Raw genomic sequence first — 19,866 nt, forward strand, 5'->3', positions numbered from 1 at the left:
TACCTTAAGTATTATAAAGTATTTGACTTATGTATTTGACCCAATTCAGCTACAGGTATGGTCTGACCTGTAGTAGGCGGCTCACCCTGGAACGTTCCCTCTCCTGCTGCAGCTGTTGCTGCAGACTGATGTTCACCTGCTGGAGTCTGGACAACTCTCTCTGGGTCTGCTCCAGCTGAGGGCACACACACAGAAACATGCTCAAACACACACACACACACACACACACACACACACACACACACACACACACACACACACACACACACACACACACTCAAATGCATCCTCAAACACACACATACGTACACTCACAAACAAGAGTTGCTCAAACACACACACACACACACACACACACACACACACACACACACACACACACACACACACACACACACACACACACACACACACACACACACACACACACACACTCAAATGCATCCTCAAACACACACATACGTACACTCACAAACAAGCCACAGTAACTTAAATCACACTCCTAACACACCGTTACACACACATACTCTAGCTCACCTCTTCAGTCTGCTGTTCATAGGACTGCTGCTCCGTCTCTTCTGTGGTTTCGTCAGAGTTACTGATGGGAATCCACCTCTCCTCTCTCAGCGGTGTGGAAGCCACTTGCTGCTCTATCACCACCTCCACCCGTACATCGGCAGTGCCATCACTAAGGGCAATGCTAGGGACATCACTATGGGTGTGGCCAGTGACATTGTCATCGCCACAACCAATGGGCAGCTCTGGTGTAGAAGAGGTGGAGCTGTTGTCCACCTCAGAAATTGTCCTTTTTTCAAAAACCTTATTTTGAGCATGAACTAGTGTTGTGGATGTTGTGAGTGTTTTGGTCCCAGCAACACTTCTTTCCTCTAGGGGTGTGGCCGTGAATGGAGCCTGGGGTAGCATGGTTGGACCTACCCCCCTTTCTAGCACCTCTGCCTCTTGCGAAGCTACAGTGTCCCTGAGGCACTGAGAAGAGGACGAGGAGGAGCAGGAGTTAGAGGCAACCAGAGAGGAGGCAGAGACAGAGGAGGAGGAGACTGGTGATGGGCTGCCGCCGTCAGCGGTGTCCCATCCTACCACAGGACGCGGCTGTCCACTGGGCTCCGCCTCCTTCTCTACTCCCTGGTGGTGCTGTTGGCGGCTATAATCAGCCCAGTCAAAGGTTTTGTAGCGTCCCTCCCGGCGACGCTCGCGGACACTACGGTTCTTCCTCTGATCTGGATCCACATCTTCCTCTGCAGAGCGTGTCTCCATAGGGGCTAGCGCTGGTGGCTTCTTCTGCTCTGGAAGAGAACTGGAGGACAAAAGAGAAGGCAAAAGCATGGTCAACTGTTGTCAAATAACAACATAACAGTTTATGCAAGCTTTCTCATCACCTAGCCACGATAAAGGGACCAAGTCAACTGTTACAATCTACATAGGGTACGCCAGAACTACTTTACATTTACATTTTAGTCATTTAGCAGACGCTCTTAACCCTAATTTCTCCTGTAAATTGCTCTGGATAATTGCCTTGCTCAACGGCACAGACAGATTTTTCACCTAGTCGGCTCGGGGATTCAAACCAATGCTCTTAACCGCTAGGCTATCTGCCACCCAAAATACTTTCAAATACTTGAACTGTGGGTTGATTTAATTTTCTAAGCACAATGGAAACAATGGAATGTCCAAAAGTGCAAACTCCAAACTAAGTCAAGTGCACATCAAACTCTACATATTTTACGTAATGTATTTGACCCAGGTCTTCTGGTGTGTGTACACAGATACAGAAATACAGGTAACACTTTACTTGACACCCAGCGTCATAACATGTTATGACACAGTCATAACCATGTCATATGTTATTACAAATTACATAACTTGTCATAACCTGTTATAATATGGTCATAAAACTGTCATGACACATATATTTAGACCTGTCGTGACATATATTGTGTTATTTTATGGCTGGTTATGACACCTACATAAGAGTGTCAAAACCCACAAAACCACCACACAAGGCAAAGCCTTCCATTACACCATAGCCTACATGTCAACAGTATATTTATGATGTATAATTTTTTTTTAAATAGACCATATTAAATTATCATTGTAATTTCGCACACATTGATGTCAGACATGTACCTACCCCAATGCACTGTTACATTACTTATATGATTATGATGGTCATAAATCTGCTTGACAGTGTCATAAAGTGTCTTTTCTTAGTCCAAGTAAAGTGACACAGGATGGTCATAATGCTTCATGACAGTGTCATTTTATTTCAAATATGATGAAAAAAATATGCCGGGGTATCCTGGAATGACATTGACCTCATCCCGTCAGTAGAGGATGCCTGGTTATTCTTTAAAAGTGCCTTCCTCACCATCTTAAATAAGCATGCTCCATTAAAAAAATGAAGAACTAGGAATAGATATAGCTCTTGGTTCACTCCAGACCTGTCTGCCCTTGACCAGCACAAAAACATCCTGTGGCGTTCTCCATTAGCATCGAAAAGCCCCCGTGGTATGCAACTTTTCAGGGAAGTTAGGAACCAATATACACAGGCAGTTAGGAAAGCTAAGGCTAGCTTTTTCAAACAGAAATTTGAATCCTGTAGTACAAACTCAAAAAAGTTCTGGGACACTGTAAAGTCCATGGAGAATAAGAGCACCTCCTCCCAGCTGCCCACTGCACTGAGGCTAGGAAACACTGTCACTACCGATAAATCCACAATAATTGAGGATTTCAATAAGCATTTTTCTACGGCTGGCCATGCTTTCCACCTGGCTACCCCTAACCCGGTCAACAGCCCTGTGCTCCCCACAGAAACTCTCCCAAATCTCCCCCACTTCTCCTTCACCCAAATCCAGATAGCTGATGTTCTGAAAGAGCTGCAAAATCTGGACCCCTACAAATCAGACAATCTGGACCCTCTGCTAGACAATCTGGACCCTCTCTTTCTAAAATTATCTTCCAAAATTATTGCAACCCCTATTACTAGCCTGTTCAACCTTTCTTTCGTATCGTCTGAGATTCCCATAGATTGGAAAGCTGCCGCGGTCATCCCCCTCTTCAAAGGGGGAGACACTCTAGACCCAAACTGCTACAGACCTATATCTATTCTACCCTGCCTTTCTAAGGTCTTTGAAAGCCAAGTTAACAAACAGATTACCGACCATTTCGAATCTCACCGTACCTTCTCCACTATGCAATCTGGTTTCCGAGCTGGTCACGGGTGCACCTCAGCCACGCTCATGGTCCTAAACGATATCATAACCGCCATCGATAAGAGACATTACTGTGCAGCCGTATTCATCGACCTGGCTTATGCTTTCGACTCTGTCAATCACAACATTCTTATTGGCAGACTCAACAGCCTTGGTTTCTCAAATGATTGCCTCGCTTGGTTCACCAACTACTTCTCCGATAGAGTTCAGTATGTCAAATCGGAGGGCCTGTTGTCCGGACCTCTGGCAGTCTCTATGGGGGTGGCACAGGGTTCAATTCTCGTGCCGACTCTCTTCTCTGTATAGATCAATGATGTCGCTCTCGCTGCTGGTGATTCTTTAATCCACCTCTACGCAGACGACACCATTCTGTATACCTCTGGCCCTTCGTTGGACACTGTGTTAACCTCTCTGGGCCAGTGGGACGTTTGCATCCCACCCTAGTCAACAGCCAGTGGAATCGCGTGGCGCGAAATACAAATACCTCAAAAATGCTATAACTTCAATTTCTCAAACATATGACTATTTTACACCATTTTAAAGATAAGACTCTCGTTAATCTAACCACGTTGTCCGATTTCAAAAAGGCTTTACAGCGAAAGCAAAATATTAGATTATGTCAGGAGAGTACCCTGCCAAAAATAATCACACAGCCATTTTCAAAGCAAGCATATATGTCACAAAAACCAAACCACAGCTAAAAAAAAACACAGCTAAATGCAGCACTAACATTTGATGATCTTTATCAGATGACACTCCTAGGACATTATGTTATACAATACATGCATGTTTTGTTCAATCAAGTTCATATTTATATCAAAAAACAGCTTTTTACATTAGCATGTGATGTTCAGAACTAGCATACCCACCGAAAACTTCCGGTGAATTTACTAAATTACTCATGATAAACGTTGACAAAATACATAACAATTATTTTAAGAATTATAGATACAGAACTCCTTTATGCAAACGCTATGTCAGATTTTAAAATAGCTTTTCGGCAAAAGCACATTTTGCAATATTCTAAGTAAATAGCTCGGCCATCACAGGCTAGCTAATTTGACACCCACCAAGTTTGGGGCAACCTAAACTCTGAATTACTATTAGAAAAATTGGATTACCTTTGCTGTTCTTCGTCAGAATGCACTCCCAGGACTTCTACTTCAACAACAAATGTTGTTTTGGTTCCAAATAATCCATAGTTATATCCAAATACCTCCGTTTTGTTCGTGCGTTCAGGTCACTATCCGAAGGGTAACGCGCGAGCGCATTTCATGACAAAAAATGTCAAACTATTCCATTACTATTCCATTATGTCAAACGCTGTTAAAAATCAATTTTTATGCAATTTTTCTCGTAAAATAGCAATAATATTCCAACCGGACAACGTTGTATTCATTCAAAGACTGAAAGAAAAAAATTGAGAAGTCTCGTGAATGCGCATCTCAGTCTCACTTTCCCCAGGCAGGTCACTTACAAACTCTGCTGCTGTACTTTGCCCAGAGACAGGAGACACGTCATTCCGCTTTCTGAACGCTTTAGAGAGCCAATGGAAGCCTTAGAAAGTGTCATGTAACAGCACAGATGCTGTATTTTCGATAGAGATGCAACAGAAGGACAACAAATTGTCAGACAGGGCACTTCCTGCATGGAATCTTCTCAGGTTTTGGCCTGCCATATGAGTTCTGTTATACTCACAGACACCATTCAAACAGTTTTAGAAACTTTAGAGTGTTTTCTATCCAAATCTACTAATTATATGCATATTCTCGTTTCTGGGCAAGAGTAGTAACCAGTTTAAATCCAGTTTTTTATCCGGCCGTGAAAATACTGCCCCCTAGCCCCAACAGGTTAACTAACCTCCAGATGAGCTTCAATGCCATACAACTCTCCTTCCGTGGCCTCCAACTGCTCTTAAATGCAAGTAAAACTAAATGCATGCTCTTCAACCGATCACTGCCCGCACCTGCCCGCCCGTCCAGCATCACTACTCTGGACGATTCTGACTTATGTGGACTTATGTGGACAACTACAAATACCTAGGTGTCTGGTTAGACTGTAAACTCTCCTTCCAGACTCACATTAAACATCTCCAATCCAAAATTAAATCTAGAATCGGCTTCCTATTTCGCAACAAAGCATCCTTCACTCATGCTGCCAAACATACCCTCGTAAAACTGACCATCCTATTGATCCTCGACGTCGGCGATGTCATTTACAAAATAGCCTCCAACACTCTACTCAACAAATTGGATGCAGTCTATCACAGTGCCATCCGTTTTGTCACCAAAGCCCCATATACCACCCACCACTGCGACCTGTATGCTCTCGTTGGCTGGCCCTCGCTTCATACTCGTTGCCAAACCCACTGGCTCCAGGTCATCTACCAGTCTCTGCTAGGTAAAGCCCCGCCTTATCTCAGCTCACTGGTCACCATAGCAGCACCCACCTGTAGCACGCGCTCCAGCAGGTATATCTCACTGGTCACCCCCAAAGCCAATTCTTCCTTTGGCCGCCTCTCCTTCCAGTTCTCTGCTGTCAATGACTGGAACGAACTGCAAAAATCTCTGGCTGGAGACTCTTACCTCGCTCACTAGCTTTAAGCACCAGCTGTCAGAGCAGCTCACAGATCACTGCACCTGTACATAGCTCATCTGTAAATAGCCCATCCAATCTACCTCATCCCCATACTGTATTTATTTATTTATTTATCTTGCTCCTTTGCACCCCAGTATCTCAACTTGCACATTCATCTTCTGCACATCCTACCATTCCAGTGTTTAATTGCTATATTGTAATTACTTTGCCACCATGGCCTATTTATTGCCTTACCTCTCTTATCCTACCTCATTTGCACATGCTGTATATAGATTTTTGTACTGTATTATTGATTGTATTCTCTGTTTATTCCATGTGTTGTTTTATGTGTCAAACTGCTTTGCTTTATCTTGGCCAGGTCGCAGTTGCAAATGAGAACTTGTTCTCAACAAGCTTACCTGGTTAAATAAAGGTAAAATAAAATAACAATAAAAAATACAACAACAACAAGGATTTAATAATGTTTGAGGAGGAAAAAATGTGGGTTTTGACACTCTTATGTAGGTGTCATAATCAGCCATAAAATAACACAATATACGTCACAACAGTAGTAAATATGTGGGTCATGACAGTGTTATGACCATATTATGACAGGTTATGACAGGATTAGTCAGCTGTTATCACATTATGACATGGTTTTGACAGTGTTATAATGTGTTATGACACTGGGTGTCAAGTAAAGTGTTACCCAAATACATCTAAAGGTCAAGGGTCACGAGGCCCAAGGATTCAACCTGGCTCTGAGAGTGGACAGTTTCAGCAGCTGCAGGTTTTTCCTAAAGAGTAGCATGGAAGACATAGGACAAAGCAGGAAAGGAGAGCCATCAGACTTTGTGTATCATAACAAGCACATATCAGGAGATTGAGGTGTTCAGTGCTGGATGCCATTTTGATTTGTTCATTTTTACTCTTTGATTTATAAACTTGCAGTTTGCACGTTATTGTAAACTGAAGCAAATTGTGTAATGTTCTGTTTAGAGCATTGATGTTGTCTTTTTGTCTTGTCGGTCTTGTTTTGTGATTGAAAATCAATCGATAAATCATAAATAGTTTGTCTCAACCAGAGAAGACTCCTTTACCTTGAGACGACCAGGGCCACTTTGGGCCTCACGTTCTTCATCACTGCCTGGACCCAGTTCCTCCGGATCCCAGAAGTCATGGCACACAGGGTGAATGCTCCCTCTGCAGTCTTGGTGAGGAGGGGGGAAGACTCAATCACTGTGATTTCAGTGTGCTTTTTGTCATTAACTATCCTACCCTGTCCTGTCCTACCCTTGAATAATTCATTTCATAGAATATTTTCACCCTGAACATGCACTACTCACAGAAGACAAAAAAAAGAGCTGATCTAAGATATACCCCAATGAACCATTTATTATTAACTTTTAATACCATCCCACACACCCCTTGACAGCCCTACTACATGGAACAGGTAAACTGTTGGGCTATAACAAATCATCTCAACTGACTGAGGATTAACCAATCAAAGACTCCAAATGTGACTCGTTTCAGGTAACTAGGCGTGTGTCGTAAGTCACGACTTCACACGAGAGGCATTTGAACGTTTATTTAATTTTTTTTATCAAAATGCGTTTTTCAGCAGAAATGCCTTCTCGAACATTTGAACTTTCCTTTGCCTTAATAACAAACTTGTATTCCATCTGTAAATATGAATAAAGTTGTTAAATTATGAGCCTAGTTGTTTTAGCCACAGAAAAAGTCAGGAACCTTCCCACTAGCCATAATTGGCTGAGATAATGAATGGGCTGGACATGCTGAGAGATGACTTTCAGATTGTTCTGCCATGTAGCATCTTCTGTCTATAAAATGAGCTGCTCCTTATGTGTGGATAATCCTTCCTACTGCAGTTTTTTTTAAAGATATAACATTAGCTATGGAGAACTGAAAATGTGTTGCTAATGCTCAGGCACTATCGACAACGGTCAGTGGGAAAAAATTGTGATGGACTAATTTCAGGAGGACGATCGTACCATGCTGACTCTAACAGGAAATCCCTGATTTAGGTAAAAACATTTTAATTGAAGAAGACATTGTAAAGTCTTCTGATGACAGTGATTGGGAAGAAACATCAATCGACAGTGTTGTTGTCACGGAAGAAGTTTACTGAGTTTTGAAATCTGTACAAATAAAACGGAAATTACACAGGACGTCGTGTTTAATGAAAGGGGTTGCAGTCTGCTATGAAGCGTTCATCCATGCGTAAGAATCTAGCTACAGTTTCAGATATTATACGTTTCTAATTCTGTCAGAAAGTTGTTTTCATTGCAAGTTAAAGCGTACTGTTAGATAGCTATCTGACGTTAGATGCCTGGCTCGCTAGCTAACATTACGTGTATGATCTGTGTAGTAATATTATCTCAGCAAGCCATTAGCTAATTAGCTAACATTGAACTTATTTGGTTAACTTTAGCTAGCTATGACCCTCGGTTTGTATTGCTAGTACTCTATGGATTGGGATTATGGTTCATTGTTTAGCTAGCTACATGTCTAAACAAAAGACCCCAAGATAAAGCGTACTGTTAGCTTTCTAGCTGAGGTTAGATGACTGGCTTGGTAGCTAACATTACGTGTATGATCTGTGTAGAAAATATTATCTCAACAATACATTTGCATTGTTAGTTATAGCCTAATGTTAGTTAGCTAACTAGCTAATATCGAACCTATTTGGTTAACTTTAGCTAGCTATGGCAATTAGTTTGTATTGCTAGTACTCTATGGATTGGGATTATGGCTCATTGTTTAGCTAGCTAGCTAAACAAAAGACTCCACTTCGCCAGATGATTACATGACCCATCAAGTTAGCCAGGTGTGTTTGACAGTGATTACTGCTATCTATTGTATAATAGTGCTAAAATATTTGTGTCTGGAATTTATCTTTAAGCATCAGTAGAACAAGCCTGGCTCTCCTCCACCAGTCATACAAGGAAAATGGTCTGGATATACCATTTTGTAGCTCTGTCTCTACTTTTATCCAATGTAAAAAACACAATTTCAAATTATGCTGACCTGCAAAGCGGTCGGTCACAAATGTCAACTCACGTGTATCTGGAAGCCGTAGTTCCTCTGAACTGGGTAGTCTGTGATGTCATAACAAGTAGACAGGTTAATCTCGCCATCCAAATCAGCAGCCTGAAATTAAATATGATAGAGAAAGACAGTCGAAGTTAAGAGGATGCTGTGATGCCCGCCCGCCCACACACACACACACACACACACACACACACACACACACACACACACACACACACACACACACACACACACACACACACACACTCTTGCTCTTTCTCTTTCTCTCTTTCTCTCTCACACATAAAATAATACAAGTGTAGTGTATTCTCAAACAACATTTAAAATAAGGCTGTGGCAGTGGATCTGACGTTTTTGGGATCGTTAGACCACAGACTAAAAGATCTGGAGCTTCCCGAAGATTCTGGAATTGTGACCAGGAGAAAAATGGGGGAGGGCCCTGCTTTTTCAATTTCAGACAGTGGGAGGGTTTAGTCATTTTTTAAATCTAGTCCAGGGGACGGTCATGTATTTTATAATAGATTAAATGTCAATATTGCTTAGTGTTTAAGAATTAGTTGCTTATTGATGTGTGCCCGATGCTGCCCCTCATCCCTGATTCTTTGCTGGGCGCACAATATTAAGTGTGCCAATATTTAGTGTGGTCTCAATCAAATGATCCATAGCCTATACTGTAGGCTATAGGCCTAGGCTACTGTATACGAAGTGAATGCTCTGAGAAAGGAAATAGAATGGTATTTGTCACATGCTCTGAATACAGCAGGTGTAGACTTTACTGTGAAATGCTTACTTACGAGCCCTTTCCCAACAATGCAGAGTTAAAAAGTAATACAAAAAATACAAATAAGGGAAAAAAGGAAATAGTAACAATAAAATAACAATAACGAGGCTATATACAAAGAGTACTAGTACCGAGTCAATCAGTGGAGGGTGCTGAGGGGAGGACGGCTCATAATAATGGCTGGAATGGAGCAAATGGAATGGCATCAAACACATGGAAGCCATGATGTATTTGATACCATTCAAATGATTCCGCTTCAGCCATTACCACAAGCCCGTCCTCCCCAATTAAGGTGCCACCGACCTCTGTGGAGTTAATGCGCAAGGGTATGAGGTAATTAAGGTAATATGTACATTTAGGTAGGGGTAAAAGTGACTTGGCAATCAGGATAGATAATAAACAGAGTAGCAGCAGCATATGTGAAGTGTGTGTGTGTGTGTGTGTGTGTGTGTGTGTGTGTGTGTGTGTGTGTGTGTGTGTGTGTGTGTGTGTGTGTGTGTGTGTGTGTGTGTGTGTGTGTGTGTGTGGTGTCAGTATGCATCCGTGTGTGTGTGTGTGTGTGTGTGTGTGTGTGTGTGTGTGTGTGTGTGTGTGTGTGTGTGTGTGTGTGTGTGTGTGTGTGTGTGTGTGTGTGTGTGTGTGTGTGTAGTATGTGTGTGTGTTGGAGTGTCAGTGTAGTATGTGTGAGTGTGTGGGTAGAGTCCAGGTAGTGTGCATTGAACCAGTACAACAAAGGGGGTCAATGCAAATAGTCCGGGTAGATATTTGATTAACTTTTCAGCAGTCTTATGGCTTGGGGGTAGAAGCTGTTCAGGAGCCTTTTGGTCCCAGTCTTGGTACTCCGGTACCGCTTGCCGTGCGGCAGCAGGGAGAACAGTCTGTGACTTGGGTGGCTGTAGTCTGATTATTGGGGCCTTCCTCTGACACCGCCTGCTATAGAGGTCCTGGATGGCAGGGAGCTAAGCCCCAGTGATGTACTGGGCCATACGCATTGCCCTCTGTAGGATCTTGCGATGGGATGCCAAGCAGCTGCCATACCAAGCGGTGATGCAGCAAGTAAAGATGCTCTCAATGGTGCAGCTGTAGACCTTTTTGAGGATCTGAGGGCCAATGCCAAATAATTTCAGCTTCCTGAGGGGAGGCATGCCCTCTTCACGACTGTGTTGGTGTGTTTGGACCATGATAGGTCCTTAGTGATGTGGACACAGAGGAATTTGAAGCTCTTGACTCGCCCACTACAGCCCTTTGGATGCAAATGGGGGCGTGCTCAGTCTTCCGTTTCCTGTAGTTCATGATCAGCTCCTTTGTCTTGCTGACATTGAGGGAGAGGTTGTTGTCCCGGCACCACACTGCCAGGTCTCTGACCTCCTCCCTGTAGGCTGTCTCATCGTCGTCAGAAAATCAGGCCAACCACCGTTGTGTCATCGGCAAATGTAATGATGGTGTTGGAGTTGTGCGTGGCCATGCAGTCGTGGGTGAACAGGGAGTACAGGAGGGGACTAAGCACACACCCCTGAGGGGCTCCCGTGTTGAGGGTCAGCGAGGCGGATGTGTTTTTGCCTACACTCACCATCTGGGGGCGGCCCATCAGGAAGTCTAGGATCCAGTTGCAGAGGGAAGTGTTTAAACTCAGGGTCCTTAGCTTATTAATGAGCTTGGAGTGCACAGGGCAGTTATAGGTCTAAGAAAATATACTTCCTTCATGATTTTTTTGTGCTGGTGGGATGTTGTAAAACTAGGCTACACTACAGCTGCAATGGTATCCCAATCATGAGCCCTGGCCTGCCCTGCTCTTGCAGATGTAAACCTTTGTGTGCCGTCTAAACAATGGGGGCACTTCAGGAGGCGAGTATAAGGCTTCTTCCAAAAATCATTTTTGATTAGTCCCAAAAATTCATTAGGCCTATCTGTACGTGCAGGCTACTGATTTCCTGTTCAGTTTGAAAGGGAGAGCATGCGAAAGATGTGAAGGAGGACCGGAGCTACATTTTATTAGCTTGCTACTGCTATAATTGATTTGAATAAAAACAATATGTTTCGTTGCCAATGATGAAGCTTTATCAGAGTTATTGACCTCACAATAAGCCATATTCAAGTAACTTACATAACTTAGGATACGTGCTAAAAGTAGGCTAATTCGAGAAGGCCTAATTCATTTAAACAGCCAGTCTTTGGTTTGATGCTCATGTGGTGAGCTATAGTTTGTTAGTCGATTTAGACTCTGGTGCAGCTGTAGAACTTTTTGAGGATCTGGGGACCCATGCCAAATATTTTCAGTCTCCTGAGGGGGAAAAGGTGTTGTCGTGCCCTCTTCACAACTGTCTTGGTGTGTTTGGACCATGACAGTTTGTTGGTGATGTGGACACCAAGGAACTTGAAATTCTCGACTCGCTCCACTGTCTGCGTTGCCAAGCGTTAAAATAGAAGTCAGTTCTATTTGTGACGCTGAACGCGGTGTAAGTCCTGCCTCTCCCATCTCCTCATTGGTTTATAGAAGCAGATACCCACGTGCCATCTCCTCATTGGTTATACCCACGTGGGTGATTGAAAGATGAACTAAGGTTGGTTGGTCATAATAATACACCTTATTATGAAAGTTAGATGCCAATCGCCATATAAAGTCCAAAGATTGTCATAAATGTTTAATGCTTTTTGACCTGTCCCCAAATTAATATAATTTGATCAGAGTTTGTTTTGATATTTAAACCTGCGTGTTCGTGATCGCGTGGTGTGGGGGGACAAAAAAAAATCAATTGGCGCACGATGGTGCACGTTCGTGTCCGGTTTGTGCATGGTGTAAGGCTCAGGTCTGAGGCTCTGGTCTGTCTTAGACATGCTCTCTGCTATCCAATTTGTTTTAATTATTATTTTGTGTATAGCGGAGGGTCATTTATTTATAGAGGAGGGTCACTTTTCTTCCAGATGAAAATGTAAGGGAGGGCTATCCATTTTCATTTCGGAGAGGTCCGATTTTCTCCAGCTATCCCTCATTATAAATAACGTACAGTCCCTAATTCTTCAAGTCTTACCCATAGTAACCAACCATTTGATCTCAATAAGTTTCATGGGGATATGCATTTAGACATTGAGTTATACAGTGTTGTCGCACAGTGTTGTTTTGAATGATGTACAGTGAGCAAATTTTTGAGCAGATGCTGTTAAACTGTAGCATAGCCTACATGTGCATTATGCCTAGTGGCGCGCTCTGTTGTATTTTGGCCACATGAGCGAAACATGCGGTGGTGTTTCTGTCTTACGGTAATGTTATACTATGCTATTATATTTGGTTCTGTTATGTAGAATACTGTGATCATTATGTGATCTTGCAGACATTGATTCAGCTTTGTCTAACTTTGATCTAACTTTGCCTGAGTAGCCTGTTCTCTACGCGTATACTTATGCGCAGAACGTGATCCACACAAATGCTGGCAGAAGCTTCAGGAAGCTCCAGATCTTTTATTCAGAGGACTAAAGATCCCAAAAAAGTCGGATCCATAGGCACAACATTAAAATTAAAATAACTGTCCATCCATACCTCCTCAGCAACAGCATCTCTGTAGAACCTCAGGGTTTGGTCAGTCAGGACGAACCAGTGCTTCTTCCACTGCAAGATAGATAACGAATCAACAATTAAAGAATTGCAATTCACATGCACAAACACATACAGATACAAAGTTTATAAACACTAACCTGCCCTTTGTCAGTCAGTCTGGTCATCCAGCCCTTTTTGAAGTTGAGGAGGTCAGGCTGGGAAGGGGAAAATATTTATCATTTTTATTTAAAAATGTTTATAATAATGTACACCAGTTTAGCTAAATCAAGCTTATCCTATATTTGTAATATTAGGCCAGTTTCCCAGACACAAATTAGATTTAGTCCTAGACTAAAAGGCGTACTCAATTGATAATCTCTTTGTCTGGGAAACCGGCCCATTATGTATTGGACACACCCAGGTCTAGTTTAAGAATGTAGAGTTCCCATCTGGAGAGATTTACCGTTGCTGTGGTGGCCGTAGCTTCTGCTGCTCTCCGGTCCAAGGACTTGGAGCGGCGGTAGCAGGGCAAGTTTGGTCTGGAGACATCCGGGGCCGAACGCTTCAGAGCAGATTCCAGGGCCTGCTCCAACCACAGGCAGAGAGGAGAGAACTACAGTTGAGCACATATCTACTTTTAGAAAAAAAAATACATTTTCTTTTTTCAAGCAAACTTCCATTGTGTAATCAGGAGTTGCTTAATGTAGGGTGTGTGAAAACTCACTTTGGTGATGACATTTAATCTAGTAAGATGTCGCCGACAGGCAGCTCTGCTTCTAGCTCCTAAGCAACTTTGATGGTAACAAGTTCTACCAACACGCTACCGAAGTTCTACCAACACATTGACAATAGTACTCGTGCTGGGAAAACACTCCACCACTTCAATTCTCTCTTCCAGGATGCCTACAAGGCCCTACCCCACCCTCCCTTCGGCAAATCAGATAACGGCTTCATTTTGCTTCTCCCTTCCTATAGGCAGAAACTCATACAGGAAGTACCCGTGCTAAGGTCTATTCAACGCTGGTCTGACCAATAAGAGTCCATGCTTCAAGATTGTTTTGATCACGCGGACTGGGATATGTTTCGGGTAGCCTCGGATAATAACATTGATGAGTTCATCAGGAAGTGCATAGGGGACGTTGCTCCTACTGTGACTATTAAAACCTACCCAAACCAGAAACTGTAGATAGATGGCAGCATTCGCCCTTAACTGAAAGCGCAAACCACCGCATTTAACCATGGCAAGGTGACTGGGAATATGTTCGAACACAAACAGTGTAGTTATTCCCTCCGTAAGGCAATCAAACAGGCAAAACGTCAGTACAGAGACAAAGTGTAGTCGCAATTCAATGGCACGGACACGAGACGTATGTGGCAGGGTCTACAGACAATCAAGGATTACAAAGGGAAAACCAGCCACATCGCAGACAAGCTAAACAGCCACAAGCACAGACAAGCTAAACACCTTCTTCACCCGCTTTGAGGACAATACAGTGCCATCGATGAGGCCCTCTCCCAAGGACTATGGGCTCTCCTTCTTTGGCCGACATGAGTAAGACATTTGAGCGTGTTAACCCTCGTAAGGCTGCCGGCCCAGACAGCATCCCTAGCCGTATCCTCCGAGCATGCGCAGACCAGCTGGCTGGAGTGTTTACGGACATTCAATCTCTCCCTATCCCAGTCTGCTGTCTCCATTTGCTTCAAGGTGTCCACAATTGTTCCTGTACCCAAGAAAGCAAAGGCAACTGAACTAAATGACTATCGTTTGTAGCACTCACTTCTGTCATCATGAAGTGCTTTGAGAGGGTAGTTAAGGACTATATCACCTCTACCTTACCTGACACCCTAGACCCACTTCAATTTCCTTACCGCCTCAATAGATCCACAGACGATGCCATCACCATTGCACTGTACACTGCCCTATCCCACCTGGACAAGAGGAATATCTATGTAAGAATGCTGGTCACTGACTACAGCTCAGCCTTCAAAACCATGGTACCCTCCAAGCTCATCATCAAGCTCGGGGCCCTGGTCTGAACTCCGCTATGTGCAACTGGGTCCTGGACTTCCTGACAGGCCTTTACTGATCCTCAACACAGGGGCCCCACAAGGGTGCATACTCAGCCCCCTCCTGTACTCCCTGTTCACCCATGACTGCGTGGCCACACACGCCTCCAACTCAATCATCAAGTTTGCAGACGACACAACCATAGTAGGCCTGATTACCAACAATAATGAGACAGCCTACAGGGAGGAGGTGAGGGTCCTGGCGGAGTGGTGCCAGGAAAATAACCTCTCCCTCAACGTCAACAAAACGAAGGAGCTGATCGTGGACTTCAGGAAAAAGCAGAGGGAGCACGCCCCTATCCCCATTGATGGGACCACAGTGGAGAAGGTGGAACATACTGCTTTACTAATTTCATATGTATACACTGTATTCTATTCTATTGTATTTTAGTCAATGCCACTCTGACATTGCACGTCCTGTTATTTATACAGTTCTTAATTCCATTATTTAACTTTCAGATTTGTGTGTATTGTTAGATATTACTGCACTGTTGGAGCTAGGAACACAAGCAATAACATAAGCAATAACATCTGCTGAATATGTGTATGTGACCAATACAATTTGATTTTATTTGATTTCACTTCCTTAAATTTGATTCTAAATATTCTGAATCATTCAGTGGGGTCTTTCTCTAACATATCATTAACATAATATCCAAACATTTAGATTTCGTAACCTAATACATCTGATAATAAGCACCGAGCTCTGTTGACAGAGCGGTGCAGCTTTCTCGCTGATGCTTTTTAGGATTTAACATTTTATGGTCGTCCCCTTCCAAGTTGTTTCCGCAAATATCAAATTAGCCTGACACGAGCTGAATTAAATGTAAACGGCTTTGAAGATAAAAAGCTTGCAGGAATGCTCAGTGCTCCGTTGACATTTCAAAGAGATCCGCTTTTTTTGTGACGTCTTCGAAAAGAGTAGGAACTTCGCATTATGAAAAGTGTATACTAAAATATGAAAATGCTACCTGTCATATCTCAAAATAGATATCTATCTTACCTCTATATTGTTTTATGTCCTCCGGATTTGAGAAGCAAGATGACGAGTTCAATGGTAAAACTGTCAGGCATCCTTAATTCTCGCACATCCTTTGTGACGGATGTTATTTTTTGACAACTTTTTTTTCCTGGCCATTGATTTATTCGCCCTAATTTTGACCATCCTACAAGTGTTAAAAGTCAAATAAGTTTTGAACGGATTATGATAGAGACAAGAGGTTTGCGACATTGGTTTTCTTAGAGGAGTATCTACACAATTAACATTATTTTACCCTTTGGCCAAAAATATGCAGTTGTGATTGTCTTCCCTGTGGCTCAGTTGGTAGAGCATGGTGTTTGCAACGCCAGCATGGTGTGTGCAACACCAGGGTTGTGGGTTTGATTCCCACGGGGGGCCAGTACAAAAAACATGCATGAAATGTATGCATTCACTACTGTAAGTCGCTCTGGATAAGAGTGTCTGTTAAATGACTAAAATGTGAAATGATTGTACACTCTACTTAATGTCTCTACAGTTTCTATCTCCACATATCTCACAATTCAGGCACTTGGTAGTCCAAAGCTAAATGAATGTGATCAATATACTGGTAGTTTATTGTGCTATAATCCGTTTTCCAAAAATGGTCATTGTACCTGTTTTTTGCTTATCTGCAGTCTGCTGTGTCGGGTCTGGCTTGTGGTGTTGGAGAATGATGAGGAAGAGGAAGTCGGCTCAGATGAAGAGCTGGTGTCCATGTTGTCAACGTGATCACCCTCTAACTGGTCTATGACCTGCGACCTCCTGATCCCAACAAACAAACACACAGAGTACACTTATCAATGCTTAACTCAGTTGACTTACAAAATGCAAAAGTACCCAAACACATTCCCTTAAAATACACAAAGAGAACAACACATATCAATGCTGAACTTAAACGACTTACATAACGCAAAAGTACACAAACAGATTACTTAAAAAATGTACACTTTACATGTTTAGTACTGTAATTTCAGCATGGTAATAATAAGGAATGCAGAGGCAAAATAATAGGTAGAGACAACTTGTGATGATAGGAATGGATTTGGTAATGTAGGGGTGATGGCTGGAGCCCCATGTTGTGGTTGGTGGATGGTTTGGAAAGAGGCCAGCAGGCAGGAACGGGCAGTCCCAGCAGGGCTGAGTGACATGGTTGGTGGGGCTCCAGAGACCTAGAAGGACAGGGAAAACAACAAAGGAGTATGATTTGTGTTTAGAACGTATGAACATAAAAACAGAAGATACAAGTTTTGAGATGGTGAACACCACAGCTCATGTGGCAAAAAGAGACATGAGAGCATCAATTCTGCTCAGTCAGTCTGCTCTGTCAGTGATCAGCGACTTGAGAAGAATTTATGCTCTCAAACACCGCTGTGACTAAGAAGTCTGACCTGCGTTCCAAGACAAATAGCCTGTTGAGCTGGTCCCTGCCAGGGCTGTCTGCTCTACCCTGCACCAGACTCCCTGCCTGGGCCCCGAAGGCCCCCATCGTCTCCTTGTCATCCAGCCGTCTGGTCCTGTGCACATCAGCCAACCACACATACTTTGGTCTCCCCACACTGGGACCCCGGGGGTCGTCACCCTGGTCCTCAGCCCGGCCCTTGTCCACCTTCACCATGCCCCTGGTAGACTCACCCCTTAGCCAGCCGAAGGACGTGCTGGTGGCAGAGCATCTTGAGCCCATTGGGGACCTGCCAATCAGGACCTGAGGACAAGGGGAGGAGGAGGAAGAGCAACCAGAAGAGGAGGAAGAGACGGGAGAGGCCAAGGGACCGTTGATGGGGAGGAAGACAAACCTCAGGGGGTCCCTGGGAGAAACACTGGACAGAGACAAAGATGGCTGCCAGGAGTCTGTAGCTGGTATGTTCTTCTCTGGGGAGGAGCAACCACTCTCCGCCCGAGACTTGGGTCCGGAAAATAGAAGGAATTGTTGGGCATCTGGGGAGGGAGTTCCAAGGAGAGGGAACGGGAGAAGAGGAAGGAAAAGGTTAATCTGCAATACAGATAAATCAATGGGAATAACCAGTAAATTGTAGGTAGATTTGTGCATAAAGTGGGCCACCAACAGGAACGTGCGTGTGTGTATGTGTGTGTCTGTGTCTAGGTGTGTGAGTGTATAAACGCTGGTTTCACTCCGTCAGGAACAATCTGGCCCGAGCTGGGGCTTTGTGGCAACTCCAGTGCCTTCAGAAAGTATTCACACCCCTTGACTTTTTCCACAGTTTTGTTGTGTTACAGCCTTAATTTAAAATAGATTAAATTCATATTTTTTGTCATTGCTCCTTGTGGTGGGCCGGGAGCCTGTAAGCTAACTTCGGTTGTCAGTTGGATGGTGTTTCCTCCGACACATTGGTGCAGCTGGCTTTCGGGTTAAACAAGCAGTGTGTCAAGAAGCAGTGCGTCTTGGAGGGTCATGTTTCGGGGGATGCATGGCTCTTGACTTTTGCCTCTCCTGAGTCAATTGTGGAGTTGCAGCGATGAGACAAGATCGTAATTACCAAACGGATATCATGAAATTGGGGAGAAAAAGGAAGTAAAAATATAAAAAACAATTATAAATAATATATATACAGTACCAGTCAAAAGTTTGGACACATGGGTTTTTCTTTATTTTTACAATTTTCTACATTGTAGAATAATAGTGAAGACATCAAACTATGAAATAACACATATGGAATCATGTAGTAACCAAAAAAGTGTTATAAAATATATTTTACATTTGAGATTCTTCAAAATAGCCACCCTTGCCTTGATGACAGCTTTGCACACTCTTGGCATTCTCTCAACCAGGTTCACTTGGAATGCTTTTCCAACAGTCTTGAAGGAGGTCCCACGTATGCTGAGCACTTGTTGGCTGCTTTTCCTTCACTCTGCGGTACAACTCATCTCAAACAATCGCAATTGGGTTGAGGTCAGGTGATTGTATAGGCCAGGTCATCTGATGCAGCACTCCGTCACTCTCCTTCTTGGTCAAATAGCACTTACACATCCTGGAGGTGTGTTGGGTCATTGTACTGTTGAAAAACAAATGATAGTCTCACTAAGCGCAAACCAGATGGGATGGCGTATCGCTGAAGAATGCAGTGGTAGCCATGCTGGTGCGCCTTGAATTCTAAATAAATCACAGACAGTGTCACCAACAAAGCACCCCAACACCATCACATCTCGTCCTCCATGCTTCACGGTGGGAACCACACATGCAGAGATCATCCGTTCACCTACTCTGTCTCACACAAAGACACAACGGTTGGAATCTAAAATCTCACATTTGGACTCATCAGGCCAAAAGACAGATTTCCACCGGTCTACTGTCCATTGCTCATGTTTTTGGCCTAAGCTAGTCTCTTCTTCTTATTGGTGTCCTTTAGTAGTGGTTTCTTTGCAGCAATTCGACCATGAAGGCGTGATTCATGCAGTCTTCTCTGAACATGTTTGAGATGTGTCTGTTACTTGAACTCCATGAAGCATTTATTTGGGCTGCAATCTGAGGTGCAGCTAACTCTAATGAACTTACCCTCTGCAGCAGAGGTAACTCTGAGTCTTCCTTTCCTGTGGCAGTCCTCATGAGAGCTAGTTTCATCATAGCCCT

At 43.4% G+C, this 19,866-nt stretch overlaps 1 protein-coding gene across 1 annotated transcript in view; it reads right to left on the bottom strand.

Annotated features, from left to right (window-relative positions):
• The window catches only part of LOC106600690 (centrosome-associated protein CEP250), an 83,936-nt gene that overhangs the window by 51,287 nt on the left and 12,783 nt on the right, over window positions 1–19,866 (bottom strand). The window contains exons 4-12 of the mRNA XM_045716044.1: window positions 18,074–18,215; window positions 16,895–17,042; window positions 13,656–13,775; window positions 13,351–13,407; window positions 13,196–13,264; window positions 8,889–8,978; window positions 6,908–7,017; window positions 538–1,315; window positions 68–175 (exon numbers count right to left, since the gene is read on the bottom strand). Of these exons, the coding sequence (XP_045572000.1) occupies window positions 68–175; window positions 538–1,315; window positions 6,908–7,017; window positions 8,889–8,978; window positions 13,196–13,264; window positions 13,351–13,407; window positions 13,656–13,775; window positions 16,895–17,042; window positions 18,074–18,215 (1,622 nt within the window). The remainder of the gene's footprint in view (window positions 1–67; window positions 176–537; window positions 1,316–6,907; window positions 7,018–8,888; window positions 8,979–13,195; window positions 13,265–13,350; window positions 13,408–13,655; window positions 13,776–16,894; window positions 17,043–18,073; window positions 18,216–19,866) is intronic.

Source organism: Salmo salar, chromosome ssa03 (assembly GCF_905237065.1).
Source record: "Salmo salar chromosome ssa03, Ssal_v3.1, whole genome shotgun sequence".
In the NCBI taxonomy this organism is placed as follows: Eukaryota; Metazoa; Chordata; class Actinopteri; order Salmoniformes; family Salmonidae; genus Salmo; species Salmo salar.